The sequence below is a fragment of the Python bivittatus genome, unplaced genomic scaffold, assembly GCF_059951505.1.
Source record: "Python bivittatus isolate LINGU-HERP-01145 unplaced genomic scaffold, Pbiv_v1 ctg000320_np1212, whole genome shotgun sequence".
Lineage (NCBI taxonomy): Eukaryota > Metazoa > Chordata > Lepidosauria > Squamata > Pythonidae > Python > Python bivittatus.
In genome coordinates, this window is record NW_028277052.1 from 10797846 (window position 1) to 10822379 (window position 24534).

At 42.4% G+C, this 24534-nt stretch overlaps 1 protein-coding gene across 3 annotated transcripts in view; it reads right to left on the reverse strand.

Moving 5' to 3' along the window:
• AEBP1 (AE binding protein 1) overlaps positions 1-20616 on the reverse strand; it is a 35306-nt gene extending 14690 nt beyond the window's left edge. The window contains exons 1-7 of one of the 3 annotated variants that reach the window (XM_007420029.4): positions 19433-20616; positions 12087-12497; positions 10178-10228; positions 9464-9535; positions 8538-8609; positions 4524-4610; positions 2553-2633 (exon numbers count right to left, since the gene is read on the reverse strand). In XM_007420029.4, coding sequence (XP_007420091.1) covers positions 2553-2633; positions 4524-4610; positions 8538-8609; positions 9464-9535; positions 10178-10228; positions 12087-12497; positions 19433-19694 — 1036 coding nt within the window. In that variant the 5' untranslated portion in view covers positions 19695-20616. Of the gene's footprint in view, positions 1-2552; positions 2634-4523; positions 4611-8537; positions 8610-9463; positions 9536-10177; positions 10229-12086; positions 12501-19432 lie in introns of all 3 variants that reach the window. The other 2 variants (XM_007420028.4, XM_088139080.1) reach the window with 2 other exon arrangements.
• Positions 20617-24534: the final 3918 nt, after the last annotated feature.

Genomic DNA, 24534 nt, shown 5'->3' on the forward strand with positions numbered 1-24534 from the left:
TTTATTTGCAAATCATGGTGGAAATTAAGTATTTGGTCAATATCAAAAGTTCATCTCAATACTTTGTTATATATCCTTTGTTGGCAATGACAGAGGTCAAACGTTTTCTGTAAGTCTTCACAAGGTTTTCACACACTGTTGCTGGTATTTTGGCCCATTCCTCCATGCAGATCTCCTCTAGAGCAGTGATGTTTTGGCGCTGTCACTGGGCAACACAGACTTTCAACTCCCTCCAAAGGTTTTCCATGGGGTTGAGATCTGGAGACTGGCTAGGCCACTCCAGGACCTTGAAATGCTTCTTACGAAGCCCCTCCTTCGTTGCCCGGGTGGTGTGTTTGGGATCATTGTCATGCTGAAAGACCCAGCCACGTTTCATCTTCAATGCCCTTGCTGATGGAAGGAGGTGTTCACTCAAAATCTCACGATACATGGCCCCATTCATTCTTTCCTTTACATGGATCAGTCGTCCTGGTCCCTTTGCAGAACAACAGCCCCAAAGCATGATGTTTCCACCCCCATGCTTCACAGTAGGTATGGTGTTCTTTGGATGCAACTCAGCATTCTCTCTCCTCCAAACACGAGTTGAGTTTAGACCAAAACATTCTACTTTGGTTTCATCTGACCATATGACATTCTCCCAATCCTCTTCTGGATCATCCAAATGCTCTCTAGCAAACTTCAGACAGGCCCGGACATGTACTGGCTTAAGCAGGGGGACACATCTGACACTGCAGGATTTGAGTCCCTGGCAGCGTAGTGTGTTACTGATGGTAGCCTTTGTTACTTTGGTCCCAGCTCTCTGCAGGTCATTCACTAGGTCCCCCCATGTGGTTCTGGGATTTTTGCTCACCGTTCTTGGGATCATTTTGACCCCACAGGGTGAGATCTTGCGTGGAGCCCCAGATCGAGGGAGATTATCAGTGGTCTTGTATGTCTTCCATTTTCTAATTATTGCTCCCAGGGTTGATTTCTTCACACCAAGCTGCTTGCCTATTGCAGATTCAGTCTTCCCAGCCTGGTGCAGGTCTACAATTTTGTTTCTGATGTCCTTCAACAGCTCTTTGGTCTTGGCCATAGTGGAGTTTGGAGTGTGACTGTTTGAGGTTGTGGACAGGTGTCTTTTATACTGATAACAAGGTCAAACAGGTGCCATTACTACAGGTAACGAGTGGAGGACAGAGGAGCCTCTTAAAGAAGTAGTTACAGGTCTGTGAGAGCCAGACATCTTGCTTGTTTGTAGGTGACCAAATACTTATTTTCCACCATGATTTGCAAATAAATTCTTTAAAAATCAGACAATGTGATTTTCTGGATTTTTTTTCTCATTTTGTCTCTCATAGTTGAGGTATACCTATGATGAAAATTACAGGCCTCTCTCATCTTTTTAAGTGGGAGAACTTGCACAATTGGTGGCTGACTAAATACTTTTTTGCCCCACTGTATATATTTCACCAGCATGATCCAAAGCTGCCTCCATACCCTTGGTGTCCTCCAGATATATTGACACATCAATTTCCAGAACTCCTAGCCAACATAGTTAGGAATTTCTGGAATGAGAAGTTTCAACACATTTGAACACTGCTACTTTGGATAAGACTTGTCTAAAGCGCATGATTCAGCAATCAAATCTAAACCTGACCACTCCAGAAATGTATATGTGCTGTTGCACATTTCTGAGAAGGCAGAAAAAAGTGGAATAAATAAATAGTTCACTATACAATAATTAATCTCTCCAAGTCCTAAAAGGTTAAGTCAGCCAGGCTTTTCTCAAAGCCATCAGTTTGATTTCATGACCAAGCTAGCACAGCACAATATGAATGCAGAAGTTTAAAACATAGTCACCTAACGTCTTCAGGATGTGGAGAGGGAGAAGAAAGTTAACGTCTTCCTCCCCCATGGTCTCAGCAAAATCAGTTATAGAGGGGTTTTTTGCCAGCAGAGAAAGAAATACCACAAAATTCTCTCTTGCAATTGCTTGGCTGTTCCCTAGCTGATACTTTCATAACAAACAAAGAAAAGAAATATACATAAAAGAAAATTCTTGGGCCTCATTCTGATTGGAAGTTCAAGAACCCTAAAATGGCTGTGTGTCTCTCGAAGAACAAGTTTACCCTTCAGGTTTATCTCTCCTGACAAAGGTCCGCTAGAAATTCACTGTGTTGGGAACAGATTACTGGTGCATATTAGAGCAATACCAAGACCCATCCCACCTTCCTAGCTGAAAAGAGACAATCAACTGAGGAACTTCTCTGCATTGTTGCATCTATGCCATTCTTCCTCAGCCTCGTACCTCCTGGATGTGGCCCACAGCCATGATAGCTGGGAAGAAGAACGTTGTAGTCCCACACAACGCCAAGCACCAGTTTGGAGAATGTTAGTTCAAACCATTTGCTTGCCTAAGAACTCTAGTGATCACTCAAGAACAAACATTAATGAAAGTACAAAGGTAGATCCTATGTGAAAGGAGACTCATTTTGGGAGAAACAGATTTATTAGTCATCAGAATAAAGGCTACTTGTCTCTTCCAGAGAAAGACATGAAATAACACATACCGTCTCCATAGTCTGGCAGCGGTAACCCTTCTTCATAGTGACTCTCGAAAGGAGGGGTGGGAGGCTCCTCTACTTTCTCAGCTGAAGAAAAGAGAAACTGGAGTTGGATTCCAAAGAGGCAATATCTTTGGAACATTTGCTTAAAGGTCTTTTGGTATTCCTAAGCAGCCCATGCTTATGACTCCTTTTCTGCTACCCCAGGATCAAGTGTTCAGAAGCACAGAGACATATGACTGGCAGGCATAAGATGCTGAGGTTTCCCTGTAACAAAATCTAGACTATGAAATACCTGCTGGCTCTCCTGTAGCTCACAGCAGGGTGAAATGATCTCCATTTGCTCATGGAGCATGATTCCCACTTGCCCACTACCTGATGAAGTTGATTGGGAAGAGGTTATCCAACTCAAGACTGGCTGCACTAAGGGTGAGCAGTCTATGTGTGTGTGTGTGTGTGCACATGCGCATGCATGTGCACGCACCTTTGAATCAGTGTTGACTCCTGCCAACTGCCTGGACAAGTCCCTGCAGTTTTCTTGGCAAGATTTCGGAACTGGTTTGCTGTTGCCTCCTTCCCAGGGCTGAGAGAGAATGACTGGCCCAAGGTCACCCAGCTGGCTTTGCGCCTAAGGTGGGACTGGAACTCAGGGTCTCCCAGTTTCTGGCCTGGTGCCTTAACCACTTCACCAACCTGCCTCCACTAATTGGAAGGTTGAGTTTTTCTTTGAAAAAAATTGGTAGCCCTCTGAGGTCACCGTTTTCCATTTGTGTGTGAAACAGAAGTCCAGATGTGTTCAGTCTTATAAAGTTTCAGCATGTCCCTAGATTAGAAGGGGGAAACTCCTCCAAAGGGGAAGGAAAAAAACAGGCCAAATATCCCCTACAGCAGGGTTTCTCAGCCTTGGCAACTTTAAGGTGTGTGGACTTCAGCTCCCAGAATTCCCCTGGAAGTTGAAGTCCACACATCTTAAAGTTGCTAAGGTTGAGAAACACCACTCTTACAGCACCATGCCCACTGTAACCTTCAGTCACAAACAATCATAATAATAACAATACATTATAACATAGCAATACGCCCTGCCCACCCACCAAAATGACCATCTATTGCTTTTTATAAGAACTTTATTAAGTTATAAAAAGCATGAAGACATAGGCAAACAAGAACTAACAGTCAAGGAGAAAAGTGGAGAGCAAGAAAGTTAGAGACAGAGAAAGAATGCAAAAGTGGTAGAAAGTAAAGAAAAGAAAAAGAAAAAAAATACAAAAAGAATTAACTTCCGACTTCTTATACAGCAGGTGTAGACAAATCATATAATAACCTCTTACTCTGAAATTACTTTACATATTTTGTATAATCTATTCATATGTTAATCCAGAAGATTTTGAAGGTTAATATACAGTCAAAACCAGAGACTTTCCTTTTGGGACTGATGGATAAATAATTGGAAAACGCTTGTGCATCTTTGTTTTTATATATGTTAACTGCAGCTGGACTTTTATATGCTCAAAGGGGGAAAGATTCGACATTACCTACAATGGAAGAATGGGTCGTGAAGATGATGGAGTTAACCGAGATGGCAAAATTGGCAGCTTTGCTTAGAGAAAAAAACTCTGATTAACTTTAATGCCAATTGAAAGCCCCATCTGGACTTTTTGCAGAGACAGAAAAAAATGAAATTATGATATATGGAATTGATTAGTCAAATTAATACATTATACAAAATGACCATCTATTGCTGATGTTGTAAAGGCAGTGGCTTTCCAAGGATTCAGTTCTCTTTCTTAGCTTTAGCTTAAAGCACCAAGATTTGGACAGCCAATATAGGATAATTTTATTCCTAGCAGCACTGTGAAATATTTCATCAAGATGATGAGAAACAGCTTTTGCCTCTCCTGCCTGCCTGCCTCTGCCTCCCAATCTCCTTGTATTTTCCAGCCTTCTGGTAAAATAACAGGGAGCCAAAGGACTTCATACTTGGTTTCTCCTCTGGTTCCAGCCTGGGTCTCTCAGGTTTCCATTGTGGTGGTTTTCTGGGTTTTTTCACGCGCCTGATGTATTCGACTGTAGAAAGAAAAAAGGATTCCATCAGAAGGAGACTGGAAGGAAGGAGATTCCATCCATCCATTTCACCCCACAATTCTATTTTGTCTTCCTCAAGCTAGGAGGGCTAGGTCTCCCTGTGCATGCCTGGGACATCAGTTGCTGAGAGGGGACTGTTACTTCAATGAAATGAATCAATGGTCCACCAAAGCTGGTGCCATAACCTGAGAGCCCTCCAGGTATAGAGGCTCAGGGCCCAGAATCTTCAGCAATGCCTCTGGAGGTGGGAATTCTAGGAGGCGAAGCTCACACGACTCCAGGGAGTCCAGATTGGGGAAGGTAGTCATATCCAATAAGATGGACTTTAGAGGTCTTTGGCGTTTTACAGCAACAGATTTAGGGCCAAATGTCATGCTTATTTTATCATAAACTTCAACATTTCATCCAGGCTTGCTGAAAGACAAATAGATTTTAAGTACAGAACTGCCCCATTTTCATCAAGAAAACCTGCTTGTGACTGTCCCCTTCTTGGGACAGTACTGGATCTTTGGAACAAAAATGCTCTTGTAACACAAACATGCACCCACCCTACCCACCATATTCTCAGTTGCACCGGGGAGGAATTTTCTTCAAGGAGGAAAGCGTGACACTTCCTTTTCTTATTGCACTATAGTGCTGATGTACTCCCCTGTAACTAATGACTTAAAAAAGAACAACTGGATCTATTCAGTTGCTATCTACAGAGTTAAAGTAATGTTTTGACCACAGCACAGCTTGCCCCACTGAAAGTTGGTCTATAACAGGCTGCGGAGGAGGCACAGGTATTACTTAGGGCAGGAGTCCTTAATCTGCACCTCCAGATGTTTTCAGACTGCAACTCCCAGATTGCCCAATACATCTGGAAGGTGGCATGTTGGGTAAAGCTGGCTTGGCATATTCTGATGAAAGAACTGCATTCCCACTAGAATCATGGAAAAGAAGGCCCCTGTTGTCTCAGGCTGGAGGAGAAGAAGGTTAGGGAAGTATGGGTGGGTAAGGGAACCTGAGAAAAAAGAATGGTTGGAACTAACAGAAAGGTCACATTTCTGAAGATGAAGAAGAGGTGCAACCAAGGGAAGAAGAGATTGAAGAGTACTCCCAAAGGGTATGCTTCAGGAAGATCAAAAAAGTCAAGAAGGTGGCTAGCACCACAGGCCAAGCCTTACCCTTTGTTGACCCTTATCCATCTTATGCCCCCAGAAGGGACAGGGCATCGGCTGTGCAGTGGCAGCCATTATCTTGACTTTTTTTTACTTCCTCCTGAGGACACCTCTGAGTACCATTGGGAGGAACGAATATTTTCATGAGTCTCTAATTTGGGACAGGACAAAACTCAGAAGATCATGCAGGTGGGGAAATGCAGATAGATTTCACGAGTTTAGAAGAAAGACTAGCCAACAATTGCAGGTAGAAGAGGTAGCCAGCAATGCAGGTTCAGAAATGTTAGGCCAGGTATATATTCAACAATAAATAACATTAGGAAAGGAGTTGGGAAACATGCTGAGTATGCTCTTCATCTGGAGGGCAGAGAACCCAGGCTAGGTCCACACATTATGTTAAGCCATGGTTTGTTTACCATGGCTTATTCAATAACATGCAGTAGATTGGACTCACACAACATGGGAAAGTCAAGAATTGAACCAGCCATTTTTGACTCAGGACATCTGCAAATAACGGCTGTCAAGACATCAGAAGATCTGATTTTCCAAATGCATCACTTGCAAGTATTGTGAATCCATTCTGGAGCCTAGCACAACTTCAGCAAAATCCTGCTGGCAACCGCTGTCTCTTCCCTTGCCTTCTTAGCCTCTTTCTGACAGCAGTGCTGGGATCTGCCCCTTGTTTTGTCCACACAGTTCTGGAGGGGCAGGGAAATGTGCAGAACAAGAAAAAAAAAGCAAAAACACCAAAGCAAAAACTACAGGAAGTGCCAAGGAGAAGTGAGTGAGTATAAAGTCACAATTGTCTAACCTTGTAGGACATCAATGGAGAGCCGGAAGCACTCACACTCCTGCAGCTTCCTAGCTCGGTGGCTGGCATAAAATAAGGGAATGAGAAAATGCCTACCTAGCCAAATTTCAAGTTCTGGTCCTGATACCGGGTAGCTCTACATTTGTTTTGGCAAAGCTTCTCTCATCTGTCAAACATTATTCAGAAAATGTTGGGCATTTTCCATTCACATAGGCCAAAATAAAGCCAGAGCACATGCGGCGGAAATGAAGGGTAAGGCTGGAGGAATGGAGGGAAGGAAAGATGTCTGTGCTGCTGAACTGCTTCCTTCTATGAGTGTTTGCACAAATCTAAGCCAGATTCAAGGCACTCCAACCTTGTAAGCATTATTATTATTATTATTATTACACATCAATCATTTCTGCCCACATGTACAAAATGGACCAAGTGTTTCACAGCAGAGGTCAAGCCAGGAGCTGCCTTCATTTCCAACCCACAGCATGGAGCGTGGCTAAACATAGTTTTTCTTCATCTCTGAAAAGTTCCCTTTTTCTAGAAGGCCAAAGGCAAGAGAAGCATTTTTCTTCTGAAGGGTGGCTTGGAGAATTTCCCATGCACATGTGCTGCAGGGCACAGGAACATGAAATATAGTTCCCCCTTTGTCCTTCCAAAAAATTCAGCACAAATGATCCCCAGGCCACTCTTGGTGGACGCGGGTCATAAAAACTCTGTCTAGATTCTCATTGGGGTGGAGGTGAAAGAGCAGGAAAGAATAGACCTGCTTATTCCAGGGAGGTGAGGCACAGGCAGGAAGGAGAATAGATAGTACAGAGCAGTGTTTCTCAAGGTTGACAAGTTTGAGCTGTGTAGACTTCAACTCCCAGAATTCCCCAGCCAGCATTCTGAGTGTTGAAGTCTACACAGCTCAAACTTGTCAACCTTGAGAAACACTGGCATAGAGCAAAATCCAAAACATAAGAATCCAAGGTAGGCAACCTGCAAAAGGAAGCAGAGCCAGGGTCACCCAAATCATTTCCCATAGCAAAAAGGGTTGAAGCTGCTGAACCTTAAAAGTGACTGGCCATGACAAGCAAAAAAGGCAACTCCTGATGAATCCATCAGAGGGCCACTTGCTAATCTTAATCCAAAAAGTTTCTGGGATCCCAATTAACTAAGCAATGTGATATCAGTTCTGCAGTCTAGCCAGAATCTCTAGAAGCAGAGAGGATTTCCAGAACAGCAAGCCTGTAGGCCCTACAGATTCAGCACTGTCTCCACCAGTACTGACCAGTGTTCAACTCCCAAATCCCTAGCCCCCATGGCTAATATAGTTAGCATTCTGTGAGCTGGAAATCCCCACACGGGAAGGCTGACATAACTGATCATCAGGGGCTCTCCAGGACACCATGAATCTTTTCCACTCCTGGAGATGCTGGAAATTAAACCCAAGATCAGTTGCATAAACATATTTGTTCCACCACTCAGCCAAAAGCTGAATCCTTAAGTAGAGGCTCTCAATAAATAAACCCCATATCAAACCCAAGCAAAAGAATGCTGAACTCAAGGCCATGGATTCTGCAAACCTGAATTATTTTTGCTGGTCACAGGGTATCAAGGGTACTCTGACTTGGAAATGCCAGTAACCTTTTACGCTATCTTTTTTTGGCACCAGAAATATCACCAGATGTTTCCACACAAACCAGGAAGCTTTGTGGCTATGAAGACTATGAAGACTTTTGCAATGGAAAATGATTAGAGCATGGGATCCTAATTTCAGAGGTCCTTCCTTGCACATAATAACATCAGAAGATGCCCCAATCAAAGAAACAAGACCACAAAGAACCTGCTATCCTGAAGCCACGAACCCTTGCTGCTCCTCCACCCACAACAGGAGATGGCTACTCCCTAAGAAACAGTATGACACTAGGGTAGGGCAAGTGAAAAAGATTGGCACCGTACAATCTTCATAGTCCTCACGCTCAATCTCTTCATTGTAATCCAGCGTTGGCGGCTCTTGTTCTACAGGAAATTCTAGAGAACAAACAAGAAGCACAGGCATTTCCTGAGTCTGGGGGTTGTGTCCAAGACACAAGGCCTTTTGAAGGCAAGGGATGCTTAAAAAGAGAACAGGCTTGATTCACTCCAACCACCCTTTCCCAAGCTGGTGCCCCCCTCCCCAGATAGATAGACCTCAGTCCCCTCCATTCTCTGCCAAGAAGGACAAAATACGCAAGACATAGATGTATCAAGGGGTCTTCCATGCAGTAAGAAATTGGAGGATTTTTATTTTTAGTTCTTTCAAAAACTCTGCCCATTTTTAGTACAACTTGCCAAGACACTTCAACAGCAAGTTTAATAAAGAGGGCTTAACTTCTCCCCGTAGTGTGAGCGCACAAAAGTGCAGAAAAGGGAGATATGAATTACAATTTGCCTCTCACACCAGCGCTGCTACAATAGAGTAACAGCCACAGCCCCTTTTATTCCTTGCATCACATTCAGTGACTATAGCAGACAGTACTGACTGGCCCTCAAATTCTTTTCAAATCCTGTTTCCAGCTGGCTTTTTGCACAGATGACGGTAGTTACATTCCACTCTGTAGGAAAATTTATAGTGAGGGTCTGCCAAGATATAGTGCCAGAAAAGCATCTATGCAGAACTTTCTAGGATAGCTAAGACATGTTGATCTAATCCCATGGTGGGATTCAGGATTGCCCTTGGGCATATGCTGGTCTGTGGGTGGTTTAGAGGACAGGTACCCCTAGAACTTTGTTTGCAATTAAGGAGGAAATATCTTCCTTAATCCACCTTGTGGTCTCGACTGTCATGATTTAAAGATAGCAAGAAGTCTGGGCAAACAGCCAACCTTGGAAATTAATGTGTTTACCTGGCTGACCTTCCTGATCTTTGTCATCTGTTGGGGTCTCCTGTGGCTCCGTTGGAGGTTCATAGAAGTCAGCTGAAAAGAAAGCACAATCAACATTAACAGGGAGAATCACATACATACCACCATGAAGGATACTTCTGGCCCTTGCTCTGCGTATACAACCCTCTGACCTATTCTTATTTTGCTCTTACAGGGGTAACTCAAAATCTGCGTGCTACAGATCTTTCTTTTTTTCTGGCAACACCCAAAGCTTCTTGCTTGCCACTGAATTCACAGAGTGCAATTTGTTGCAAAAGCCAGTGCTTCAATTTTATATGTATTTTAATGCTTTTTAATGCTTGAAAACCAGTTAAAATGGGAAATTCACCTTTGGGGATTTTACTCCTGGATTAAATTTCACACACTTTTCTAGCATGGTCTTACCTACTGTAAGCCCTTCAGCACACCTGTCAGTCCCCAGTATTGCTATTACCCTGAATTTAATCATCTTTGCCCCATTCATAAGAAATCTAGCTCTTTGTCTCTTTCCTACCAGGATGACTACTCTGCATTGTGCAACTTCCCGATGAATACGATATTCTGTCCTAATCAACAGCATTCATGGCTGTTCCCCTTTTCCAAGATTTTAAAATCCTTTCCCACATAGCCATTCAAGCAGCCCATAAGTATCTGTTGAAATGCCATTATTATACCCCATAATCTGATTACACTTACTATGATGTCTGAATGGATCTTGTTTCTCATTTGTCTTCTCAGGGTATAGAGCTGCAGGATAAAACAGGTGGAGTCAAAGACAAGGACTCTTTTTTCATATCACACTAAACCCTGATAATTAATTTTTATGTAACCTACTAACCCAGAAGCAAATACACACCACAAAACACCAAACCCAGATTTTTTAAAACTATGGATTGCTGAACAAGCTAGGAGCCATTCAGTGTCAATCTTGCAGATGAACAAAGTAATAACTTGTTTGTCCAGTTTCTGGCTGAGGATGATAGGTTTTGCAGCCCAACATTCCTGCAGTGGTGGGAAGCTGGTTTGGAGGCAGAAAAGAAGGTAGAAGATTGCTAGGAGGAGACAATTAACTGACCAAACAGTAAAAAGAAATTAAAAATGAAGTGTGTTAGTGATGTCTACATGATTTAGGATAGATTGTTTTCAAACAATAAAGAGAGAGAGCAGGGAATAGGGAAGGAAAAGTATCTGTGGTGTTTACCAAATTAAATCAAATCATTTATTCATGGCCTCAGACCAATAAAAGACAAGTACGAAATTTAAAATACAGAAAAACCAAATCTGAAATAATAATGAGAAAAGGATATCAACTGGGTTTTGCAAGCCATAATTATCACTAGAAACCTGGCGACCTTTATGGTGGTTGTCCATAGTGACGTTTAATATTTTCTTTCGGCAGACATAGAACAAGGTTTCCAAATAGGGAGGGAAGGAGGGGGAGAGACAGACAGACAGACAGAGATGGCTGTATTTCCCCATAAAAACAAATGCCAGATGTACTGTTCTGAATTATGGATAAATATGGAAAGCATACTAGTAATCTCTGAATCATGTGTATATAAATGAGTCTACTTTATCTTATAGATTTAAGAAACAACATAACTCTTTGACAAATTAAAAATAATAACCCTTCAAAAGGAAAGATGGTTAGGTGTTATTTTCCAATTTCACAGAAACTAGAACCAAAAATAATGGATGTGAGTTACAGCTATGTAGATTTCATTTAAATATAAGGAAAAACATCCTGATGTAAGATCTGTACAGTAGTGGGATAGTCTACCTATGGAGGCTGTGAGTTCTCCATCTCTGGAAGTTTTTAATAGGCCGAACAGCTTCCTTTCACGGATGGACTTCTTGCAATTGCCGAGGATTGGACAAGATAATTGTTGTGGTCCTTTCCAACTCTACAATTCTATGATTCCATCTAGATGTTTTCATTTCCTTTTAAGGGAAAATATACCTAAATTGGGCAGAAGTATGTGTGCATGTGTGTGTGTATAAAATGTGATGTATTTAAAAAGGTCATGAAAACTGCTCATCAGGCAGATCCATCTAAGAAGCAAAAGAGATTAAGGTACTGGGTAAATCTTACATATGCGAGTAAACCGGCACATCTCATGATAAAATGTGTCTTAACTCTTTGGGACTTAAACAGTTCAGAGAAAAGACAGCAGTACAAAGCTGCAAGTGATGACTCTTTGCTATATGTGGGAAACAGCTTCTGCCTGGGCCTTTGCTTCCAACATGCCTAATCATTGCCTTCAGCTAATTAATTAATTAATTGATTGATTGATTAATTAATCTGGCTACCCAACTCACTCACAGTGACTCCGGGTGGCTTACAAGAATAAAAATCCCAAATACAAAACCCACTCCAACCCCCCATCCCTCTGGCGATGCCCTTCTCTAGAGATTCCCAGTGAGCATCTTTGCCCCAGTATGCTTTCTCTCAAGAAATATGAAAGAGACAAGAAGACAGCTAAGGAAGAAAGAAATAGGGTAAGTCTGGGCTCACACATCAAGTCTTGGCATTACGTGCATGCTAAGTCACTGTGTGGTAAAGGCATGAGGTTGTAGGATGGATGAGAAATGTCCTGGAACTTACATTCACCCCCTTCTTCATTGACTCGGGAAAGGTCATCTTCTCGTCCATAGGGAAAGAGATAGTGGGGTGAATCAGGTGAACCATAGCCACGTTCATCTCCAGTTGGGGGTGGGATCAGTGGTGCTTCTGGAAAGCGGTACCTCTCTTCTTCTGGTGGGACTGGAGGAGAGGGCTTTTCCGCCTTCTTTCCCTTTCCTGGTTTCTTGGTGGCCTTGGGACGTTTCTCCTTGGGTTTCTTGGTGGCCTTGGGACGTTTCTCCTTTGGCTTTTTGGTAGGTTTGGGGGGCTTCTCCTTTTTGGGAGGCTTCTGCTTTGGGGGGCTCTTGGATGGTTTCTCCTTTGGCTTTTTTGTGGGTTTAGGTGGCTTCACCTTCTTCCCTTTCTTGGGCTTCTCTGTCACTCTTTCCTGTGCTACTGTGGGGGAAAGAAGATGGTTAGCTCTCTGCAGTTCCAAATCAAATCCAAAAGTTGGAGAATTTATTATGCTGGATACATCCTAACTCTCTCTCATTCAACTGACTTTTTGCTCTTTCTTAGCCCCATTTAAAATTATGTTCAAACTAGCACACTTTCTCCCTACTTTTGTTTGGCTCTTATCAAGAAGCAGGTATATTTTGCCCAAGGATGGAGACAATCAAGAGAGGAATTTCATATTTTCGGAAATGAGTGAATCCATTATTGTTGGTTTCTTCACAAAGCAATCCCTGGTAGATTCCTAAGTGGAATCTGAAATAATTGCAGACTTGACACAGGGTTGCAACCACTGCCCACATTTCTTCATTAGTCTGTTACTAATTGCAGACTCCAGAATGTCAGCGCCACCAGCAGTTTCCCATCACTGAGTGAAGATGATGTTCTCAAGAACTTCAAAGTTTGCACACATTTTTGTTCCCACTGAATTGCTTTAGTCAAGGCACTGCCTTGACTAACATTTCATTTCACTGAGGTTACTCATATCTACAACACTCAAGCTAAATAATAACATTGATTTTTAAAAATAATTTAACAGAGCACATTTTTAATTGTTAAGATTTTATGATATATAGGCTAGAATCCTCTAACTGCTTCACTTAAAGTAAATTCCACTCAACTTTGCTTCAGTGGGCTTGCATTTCAGTAAACACTGGACTACCATGCTAATGTTCAGCTCACCAGCCCTTTTTTAGCAAGTGAGCAATGAAAAGAACAAGAAAGAAGTCCAGTTAATGTCTCACTTCTGATCCTTCCCTGCTAGGAGTTGGCATATTTTGGACTTGTGAGAAGATAAGCAAATGGGCAGCACCCACAGTGGAATGGAGGCAATGGATTCACTTACCAAGGTGGGACCCACCCCAAAAACCATTTTATCCTAGCATCCCACAAAAAAATATAACCACCATTAAGATTGTAATAGAGATATTAATTATTACCACTATTGCGCTTTCCCTCTTATTTGGTAACAAATAAATGACACAGTACCCTAGGGACAAAACTGGATCTCATTCAGGATTCCTTATGAAATTTTTCCAAAACTTTTCTCTCTGAAATATCCTGGACGTGAAGGCCTGAACTGGATCCGGGCAAAGGGTCTGGCTCGATGAATCAGAGGCTCTCTCCTGGACAGATTGCTAGTGACTAATGTCAGCTCAAAGCCCCACAGACAACCACAGCCTCATTCCTAAATTCTGAGCAGCAGCATTTCTACAGCTTGTGGGAAGAGCACAGCAGGCCAGTTTGGGCAACCAGCTATAAAGGAACCCAGCATTTACAGTATACCAAGAACAGAAGTCCTGCCCAGCTGGCAGGCTGTCCCAGAAATCATAATTCTCATATCCCCTGACACTTCTGCAGGGAGGCACCAAGTCCAAGACTAAAGCAAGGTCAGGAATTTGCAGAAGATAAGAACAAGACCTAATTTTCTAAGTGGTTCTTGCTGTATCCAAGCCACAAATAAACCCATGTCAGAGGCTCTATTCAGAATCAAACCAGGATGGAGAATGGAAAAGAACAGCAAAGACCCCTTTGGGGCAATTGTGCATAAGAAAAGATCTGCTTCCAAGTCCAACTGAGTCATATCCCAGCTGTGATATCATTCCACACAGATCCAGACTGCATAGGCAGGTTCTAATGCCAAACTAAGCAACTGCAGTTGAGATTCATCCGTGATAATCTACGTGTTGATGTCTAGCTAGTTCAAGGCTCCTGGAGGGCAGCTGACAACCCTTTAAGGCAAATGTTAGAAAAGGCAAGCAAAACTATCAGCTAAGAAGGATTAAACCAGAATGCTGGATGGAAAGAATTAGGAATGCCTCAACAGAAGGATGTTTCCAAGCTCTGGAGGAACTGATTGGGCTTTCTCCAACTGATTAGAACTGTTTGGGAGGCCCCACTTGAAAGCTCCACATACATTCCAACGAAGATAATTTCTGGGTAATGAGGAAAAATATGTAGCCTGTCCTATCAGAGGCATAGTACAAGCTTCTATTCTGTTGCCAGCACACACTCAGAAGCTAAAGCACATCTCTTCCAGGAAATTATCTCCATTAACAGAAAGTGTCACGGCATGTCAGTGCTCTCACTAAAGACCTCTGCCCCCTTGTTTTGCAGCCAAACTCTGACACCCCCTGAAAAACAAAGGAGTCTTTCCCTGCCATTTTAAGAAAGAACACAAAAACTAGTTTAAGCCTTAAAACAGATGTAATATATTTTTAAATAAAGAAGAAGGCCTTTAAACCTCTTCTCTTGCTCTCATGGAAAACAGGGAAAAAATATTTCATCCCTCCCCAGGTATAATATATAACACACTGTGATTTCTGGTTCCCCCCAACTCCTTATGTCTGATCTCAGGCCTCAATAACATTGTTCATCCTTTGCCTAAAGCGAAACCAAAGATCTCCTATTAAGAAGCAGCATGGTTGGGAGGAACAGAAGTCTTTTGGAGTTAGAAGGGCATGACCTGAGATCTGGAGGGCATGGATACCTATGGTATGATAAAACTAAGGTTAATGTAGATTTTAAAAATCATTTTGTTAGATGTGCCATATTGAGAATATGGAATAGATACAAACCCAGATCATGCCTGAAAATACCTTTGTGGCTCTCAGTACAAGAAGCATATTACACAAATGGCTAACTTATGGTGGCCTACTAGAATTTTGTCAAGAGGAATGTAAAATAAAGTCGAGAGAAGATTTGGAGGCAGAAAGCTACACTTGTCATTGGTTTACTTATGTACAATTATCAGAAAGATTTAACATAGATACAAGATTTTTTTGGTTCTGAGCAACATAAGACTGAGTTTGAAATAGAACTCATGAACATGTTATTGCTAAAATGTATAAACTTTTATTGAAATTTGAAACAGAAGAACAAGTGAAAGAATGTATGATAAAGTGGGCTAAAAACTTTGGTTATAATATTCAGATGAAACTGGGAGAATATGTGGTTGAAAGAACTGAAATTTACAGTATGTTATCATCTTAAAGAGAATTTTTATAAAATGATGTATCGTTGGTATATGTCAACAGAGAAACTGTCTAGAATGTATAAAGGTACTTTGATTGAAACCAGAGGTTTTTCTTTTGGGACTGACTGATAAGCAGTTGGAAAAAAGTCATGGAACTTTATTTTTATATATGATAACTGCAGCAAGATTATTGTATGCACAAAGGTGGAAAGATTTGATACTACCCACAATGGAGGAATGGATGGTGAAGATGATGGAACTTGCAGAGATGGCCAAATTGACAGCTTTGATTAGAGAAAAGACATTATTTAAGTTTATGGTTGACTGGAAGCCCCTGATTGACTTTTGGCGTGAAACAGAAAAAGATGAACTTATGACTTATGGTTTGGATGATTAAAAAAAACAGATTATAGAAAAAAATGAAAATCATGATGTAACCATAAAGTAAGAGATAAATTTATATTTACTTATTTATTATTTATTTATGCTGTAAAGAAAATTGGAAGCTACTTCTTTATATTTACTTTCTTTTTCTTCTCTTCTGTACTTTTGGCTTTGTTCCCTCTTTTTCTCTTTTTTTTTCTCTCCTTTCTTTATTCTACATATTAGTTTCTGTTCATTTTTATCTTTCTTTGTAAAAGTGTTAATAAAGTTATACAGTATATAAAAAAAGAAGCAACATAGTTGGATATCATGGTTAGAATATGGAGACCCAAATTCCAGTATCTACTCAGTCTTACTTTATGATCTTGATTGATCAATATTATGCAACTTACCCTACCTCATAGGGTTGTTATGCAGATAACTTAGTTCTCTAGCCAGAAAGACAGGGTAGAAACCATATAAAGAATTTTTAAAACCAGGGGAGAAAATCATTATGCTGCCTTGTACCTCTTGAAGAATGGAAGGTGAAACGTGTAATCAATGAATGTAATGTATTCATTATGTTTTATAATAACACAAACAAATTATAGGCAATTGTGTAATAACTTAAACTTTCATCTAGTTACTGGGAACTGGGCTATCATTCTTGCAGGAGAGCTCCCATTGGAGAAGAAATGGAATGGTGAGCTAGACACCACAGATCACGAAGATATTTGGGGAACAGCTACCTTTCACTGAAATTCATCCATCAACCTTCCTTGTCAAGGGACTTTGCTCCTATTTTAACTGCACGCAAGGACATGCAACAACTTGCATCAAAGGGCACAGTGAGCCAGTTTAATGAGGATCAGATAAACAGTGCAGTGGTGTTGCAGATGCAAGAATTAAATGTGCACCTGGCAATTGCACACATGGAGACCTACCTTAGGATTAAGACTATCCTTAGAGGCCTGTGTCTGGCAAACTATTTCCTCCCACAAAATTGCAGGACATTACTGAAAGCACACAATACAGTAACCCTGCTGGAACTAAGCTGATCTAAGTTCAATGTCTGGATGGGAGGCTGCCTGAAAACCTAACAGATCTCACTAAATCACGGTTTTATCAAGCTGTAACAGGGCATGCATAACACTATGCTATAAACCATTGTTTACAAAGCACATTAGCCAGGTTCATAAACCATGGGAAGCCAAAGCTAGACAAACACAAGTCTGCTGGATTCTTACACTGCTCTAAAGCTAGTATTTCTTGCCTTATGCTCCAGAAGGAAAGGGAGGTTTTTTAAAAATATTAAAATATAGGCTCAGGTCACAAATGAACATAGCACCCATCTCTACATCTAGAATTCTACACATTTCTCTAAGTACAAACGACAGATCTCTATGGCAAAAGGTGAAGATTTATCTGTCCCCAGTTGGGAATCAGTATTCATGTGAATGGCTTATGCCATGTGGTAAAGAATAAAAGCTAATATACTGCTAGTCATAAAACATTATGTGAGTAATAGGCAATAATTATAAAAGGAGTTGCAGCTGTTTCATAAATATATGCTTTAAAAAGAAAGGAAAGATCACATATTGGCATGAACAGTCTGTCTCTTGGGATGCTTGCTGGTTTCTGTGCTTTTAAGGGAAGGTTGAGAAAGAAATTGAACAGGAGGAGCTCTCTTGAGTAGACATGATGGGACGGTTAACTGCATAGTTTGCTGATTTCTCACTCTAAGTACATGAAGTAGAAAGAAAAAAACTTTGTGTTGACATTGACTCCTGCCCCCAATTCCTGCCTCTTTCCTACATAATAAACAGTAACAATGTTATAATGGCCTCAGTTTTCATGGACTTCCTCAAACGAGTTGCTAGCCCTAACTGGCAACTTAGGATAGCAAATGAACCCCAACAGGAAGAATGGGCAATGATTTCACTTCTAAGATTAGAAGCGTGCTTTTTGCTTTTCACTAATTCCATTTTCTCTCTGCCAGGTAGATCTGCCAAGGGAGGACAATGGATTCTCTTGTTCATGAGAATTATACCACAAATCTTTAGGATGCAAGAAGGCTATTCTGCTATTTCCACAGATGCTAGAAGGGCTAGACTTCCTTGAGGTTCCTTGAGGAACCATTTTCTTACAGTGGTTCCAAAACATTGGGTCCAAACATCCTGAACCTAAAACCTTCTAGTGACAACAAAGGGCAATCTAGATTGATTTATTGGCATTTATTAATTACAGTTCTTCTACCCTGTCTTCATTTGGGAAGCTTGTTAGGACACATATGGGGGTCTGCCTCATTTTAGGAGGTAGGTTGGACTGAGAGATTTAAACCAAGTTCAGAGTTAACTAGAGCAGGGTTCCTCAACCTCGGCCACTTTAAGATAGGTGGACTTCAACCCCCAGAATTCCCCAGCCAGCATTTGAAGAGTTGAAGTCCACCCATCTTAAAGTGGCTGAGGTTGAGGAACCCTGAACTAGAGTCAAGTGGGGCTAGAATCTGGGTTCCCTGGATTGTAGTCCAGCATCTTAAACACTAGCCAGACAAGCTTCCAGATGCCCCGAGTTACTAGATGACAGTCACATAGCACTCCTAAACTGGGATGAAGAAGGAATGAAGGACAAATCTTTCCTAGCAAAATACTAGCCCATCCAACTTCCAGCATCTTCTTGGCTGGTAAATGAGCTTTTGTCATCCAAATGTATTGCCACTCTATTTAAGGCAAGAGAAGGCTGTGAAAGAAAACTTGCTTGTTGTAGGAAGTTTAAAATTCTTCATGCATCATGCTACAACATGATTTAATTAAGCACGGTTTGCTGACTATGGGAGAATTGGCTAAGTTCACATATCATGCAAAACACAGGAAACAGGGCTCCTTTGGCTCTTCAGATGTTGTTGGATTACAATTCCAGCTATCCCAGCCAGCAAAAAGGGATGCTGCGTGTTGCATTTCAGCAGCCTCAGGAAGGCCACAAGTTTCCCATGCCTGCACTAAAATGACAACATTAGTTTATAAGTTACAGTGGCTGGATTCCCATAGCACGTCAAGTTCAAGCCAATCAAAATGTATTATGACTTAGCTTAATGAGGGAACCCAGCTATTAAGTCAAGCCACTGATCTACTGTATCTAATCAAAGGCTACCATATCCAGGTGGCAAAAATTAGGGCAAAATGAGATAGCAGCAAAAGAACTCTTTGTTGCCATCTAATGGTTCCGTAGATTTTTGCAGGCCAGATATGGGAAGCCTAATCTAATCTGGAGTACTCTGAATAGCAGTAACTCCCCAGCGAAGATCTTTCCTACCACTTCTCCATCCAATGGGGAATTGAACTTAGGACCTCCTTCGTATAGAGCAGTGTTTCTCAGCCTTGGCAACTTTAAATTCACAATTCCAGCTGGGGAATTCTGAGAGTTGAAGTCCACACATCTTAAAGTTGACAAGGTTGAGAAATACTGATGTAGAGTAGAAGTTTGACCAATGAGATAGGCTTTCGCTTCAAAGACAAGAACCACACGCATCAGGTCTCACCTTCTTCCACCTCTGTTGGAGCTTTCTCCCTTTCTGCAGGATCCAGGTTCCCTTGACTCTCAGGAAGCTCCTCGCCCACAGCCACCTTCTCTGCCTGTGGCCCTTCTAAGTCCTCATCCACTTCTTGCAGGAAGCCTTTCAAGAATTCCTCAATTTCATGGTCGGTCAACACAGACTGTGGCTCCACAGGACTGGGATTCCAGGGACACAAGATTCCCACCAGCAGGCAAAGCAGCAACTGGGGGCCACCGCCTTTCATCATGCAGATTGATTGTGATCCAGGCCAAGGGTCTTGGGAGTAGGGAAGACAAATACTTCCTGGAGATCTGGTACCTGTTTGCTGGTATAGGGAGAGTCTTCTCCCAGAAGCTAGGAGAAGGGGCTAGAGGCAGGCTAGACCAGAGGGAAGGAGGGGAGCATCAGCCAAAACAGGCTTTTAAATGGGGTCGAGGAACTGACTTGCAGAACGGGAACGAGAAGGAGGGTGAGCCAATGAGAGGCTCGCGGGAAGAACGGAGAGAAGTCGGTCTGGGGAGAGGAGATGCAGGGAGTCCCCCCGGCTCGCCCTGGAGCTCCAGCCGAGCAGCTTCGGGGTTTGCAAAGCTCAGCGGGCGGCGGCGGCGGAGCTTTGCCAGCGGATCGCGCCGTCCAATACCGCCGCCAAGCAACCAGCCTCGGCGTCTAACGGAGACCCGAAGCGACTGCGGATTCCGCGGCGGCGTCTGAAGGGGCCAAGAAAGTGGCGAGGGCGAGCCGGAGCGCCGGGGAGGGACAGCGCCGCTTCCTCGCCCGCCCCTTCGAGGTCTCGCTTCCTCGCAGCCTCCGGCGAGTCCTTTCACCCCGGGTGACTCTAGTCCTGCAGGCAGGGAGACCGGGGCGGGGGGCGCCGCCGTTCCGGAGCAGATGCTCTTGACCCCAGCCCGTCTCCTCTCCTCTCGGCGACCAGATGCAGGACTAAAGGGGGGGGGGGGAGTTGCTGGCAGCCGCGGGGAACCTCCTGATCCAGTTCGAGCAAACGGAGCTGGTCTCCTCCCCCAGCCGCGGTCTCTCCCTCTCCCCGATCCGATCCCAGCGAAGGGTGGGTCTTCGTCTGCTTCGCCACGTGTAGCCAGCGCAGTTCGACTCCAGTCCTGCGTTGCTCGCGTGGGGCTGCTCGGTGGGTTTCCTCCTCTGCCCCCAAAAGACGCCTTGGGAGGAAGGGAATCGCTTAATTCGCGGGTGGAGAGGAGGGGGTTGCGTACGATGCCTGGCATTTCTTGGGGGGAGCGGCGTTTCCTCTCCTTCCGGGGGGGCCTAGGTCGGGAGCGCCAGATAAAAAAGGATGGAGGAAGGCAAAGCAAAGCAAAGCGAGAATCTGCCTGCCCCGTCCTTAGTTTTAGCCCCGGTTTAGCCAGTCTGAACCTTCTAAAGAGCAATGGTGATAGAACCAACTGTGAAAAAAAAAGCATGAAGAAACTGCCACATATCAAGTTCAGGGCATTTGTCAACCTAGCTGATGATGAGGTCATTTATGGCCTACAGGGGGACTGACCCACCCATTTCCCACCCTGGTGAACTGTGCAGTGTAGCCCAATATTGTCTGCTCAAACTGGCAGCAACCCTGCTCCATGCAGAGGTCTTCTTCATCCGCTTCCTCAATCTCCTCCCTACAGAGGTCTTCTTCAACCCTTTTTACTGGATACTGGTAATCGAACCCATGAGTCTCTCTGGGCCAAAGACGGGCTTTGCCACTGAGTGGTGAAAACATTGGGATTCAAATATTGCTCAACTTCTCAGGACCAGAATAGCATATGCCTTTCAACTGAGCATGTGGACATCAGGATCTTTTGTGCTTCCCTAGAGTTCTACTGATGGGCTTCAGATCCATGACACTGAAGTATTGTGCAATAGGAGCTGTCTCCTTCCAAGAAGAAATGGCCACAAAGCTGTAATTTTCCATCCCACATTTGCAAAGACTTTGCTTTGCTGTGCATTTTTGCCACATGGAGACCACAGGGTGCCATTTTTATTACACACAGTATCATTAATGGCATGGCTGAGCTCAGCCCCAGAAGAGTGGGCGACTCATGCTTAAGGTTCCATGACTTGCCATGGCAGGTTTGAGGCCACTGCCAGGAGAATATCAATTGCAGGAAAAACTAAATGGATTCTTGTTCATAAAAGAAAAGGCTCCAATAAGGCTAGAAGATCATGGCTAGAAATTAGGCCTGAGCCTAAAACTACATCTTGTGTTGTAGCAGAAAGCAAAATCACTGCAATCATTTGCCAATGGTTTTTCTCCATAAAGTTCCCTTCAACCATTGTCCCCTACTGGGCTTCCAAGGTTATGTTTGGAGGAGAAAGGATCTATGAGATAGCTATGGGGGAAGCTGGAACACAAATGCAGTGTGCAATTAATGAGATAAACATTCTTCTCTGTCTACATTGGTAATGTGCACCCATCCTAGACTCTGCCATGTTCCAGCAAAGAGAAGAAGGTTTCTAAAGAGGATCTGGACTTGGGTTAAGAGGTCTCAGCCTAAAATAAGAGAGGGAAGGGTCAATGTATGTACAGCTTCTGCTGAAGAACAAAAAGCTGGTGTCGCACAAGGTAGGCAGTGGGGGCTAGAGAGACCAATTGTCCTACATTTAGGCTCACACCTCACATTCAGCTAGAGCAGTGTTGTCCAAACCTGGCCACTTTAAGATGAGTGGAAAGTGGCCAAGTTTGGACAACACTGAGCTAGAGTTTGCTTTAATCCCACTTGTTGAACAAGCCATAGTGGTCACTTTCATATGGTAGGCTGTGCCATTAACCATGATTTACATTCATCACAGCTTTCATGCTGCATGCTAAGCCAAAACAAGACAAGCCACTTTGGGGTTAATAAGTTGTGTGAAATAATGAACTAGTTGCTCATGTTCCCTGTTGGCCGATTCAAGGAAAGGCTTCAGAATGAAACCAAAAAAAAAAAAAAAGGAATTGAAGGCTATGAAATGAAGAAACAGAAGTCAGAAAAATATTCTGAATACAATGAGAAGAGGAAAAGGCTATTGGACTCTTGCAGTAAATGAGATGACTTTTGGGCTCTTGACAGTTTAGAATCTCTTTCATCATAGGAGAAGAGTTTTTTTTATTGCTCTTTTAAAATCACATAAACAAAACAAATTATCTTGAATAAAGACAAAGAAGAATATGAATACTGTCCAGTGTTTTGCAGTTATGAATGCATGACTCATAAATGTCATTAAATGGATCCAGCCAGAGTTATGAGTTAGAAGGAAATACAATGGCACAACAACATTCATCATGGGATGCAATGTCTTTTATCTAAGTGGGCATCAATCCACCAGACATTTTTTTATATAGTAGTAATCTCCTTGGATCTCTGACATACTTTCTTGTGACCTGCACTAATCCTTTGCAAATGGTGCTGGACATGGTTTTGCTTATGTGCAAAATTTTAGTGCCATAGTAATGACAAAACAAGAAAACCCTGCTAGATTAGACTTAAGGTCCATTGCATCTAGCATCATGTTTCACACCGAGGCCTGTTGCATGAATCTGAAGATAACAGCAATGACTTTCCCTCACATTGGAACCAGCCCATGAACTGTACTACTTAATATGGAGGAATAAATAGTGCCCACCTCAAAGATGAGATACAAATTTCCTCGTAAGGGATAAAACTACAAGTACTTGTATAAAGGATTGGAAACCTTTTATGGACTTTTTGCTGAAAATGGAAAAAAGTTAAATGGTGATTTCTGGATTTGCTGATTGAAAAAAGGGCGAATATGGGATAGAAAGAATTTTTTCTAATGTAATCTTAGGGAGGAGGGATAATTAATTTGTAACTGCTGTAAAGAAGTCACTTTAATTACCTTTTTCTTTTCTTTCTCTAATTTTCTTCCTCTAATCTTTTATCTACATAAAATTTTGCAATAAAAATTATATATGTATATATGTAGATGAGATGCAAATTTCCCAGGGGAAGTATCTGCTTGGAATTGGTTATTAATAATGCCTGGAGAGATTTTGATGGCATATTTCTTATATAATTCAATTAATATATTGTGTATATGCACCACTCAGAATCAACTATGGTTAGAGCAGCATATAAGCCAAGTAAGTAAATAGAAATAAATAAAATATTACACCATCTTAGGCAGAAACTCTCTTAATTCTCTCTCCCATTTTTCTGAGAATAAACACCAACAATCATAAACTGAATAGCAACAGTTCACTTTCCTTTTATGACATTCCAAATCTTCTCAGATAGTCAACCTACATTGTCTCGTGGTGGGATAGTGGACCAATTTTCTTCTTAGGATTTGCCTTATCCTCTCATCACCCCAGGAAGGGCAGTGAAGTTATGCTCTGGCTGAAGTATTTTTTTTTAAACAGGCCAAAATTGACATGTCCATGAAGTCACACCAAATCAAAGGAGCCTCCTTTTTTGAAGTGCACAATGAGGTGATGAAGAGGAGAAGCAAGCAATTGCTATTGACGGCTGAACTGGGGGACCTTCCTCACAGAAGTCTTTAAAAACAATTTCCTTATAAACAAGAACAGAAGGAACAGCTACTCAATCATTTGGATTTCCCTGAGCACCATCTCCATTCCAGTTGGCTGCTTAAAAGCTCCAAAGCCCTGAGTTTGCTTTCTTCCCTTCCCCTTCCCCTCTTCTTTTGGGACATGTCTTTTTAAATTGTAAATTAGAAAGCAGGTGTGTGTGTGTGTATTCTCTACTCCACTGTCTCTAGCTCAAAATTAGCTGCCATTGAGTAGGGTTCAGCTTATGGTGACTGCATGGAAAGTGTTGACCATGTCATCCTGCCCCAGTAATAACCTGTAGCTCTTCCAAGGACATTTCATAATCTCTTTGATCCCATCCATCTATTTTATCCACTGTATTCCCCATCTTTTACTTTCTTCAACCGTGCCAAGCATATTCATTCTTTTTTGTGGGGGGGGGGGAGGCTCGCCCATCAATCTTTTCACATGTCCAAAAACCGAAAATATGAGCATTTCTGGCTGAAAAATGGGGCCTCAGTTTTTTATTATAAAATGACTAAATGAAGTTGTCCCACACAAGAAGTAGCAGTCTTGGCTCCCTGCC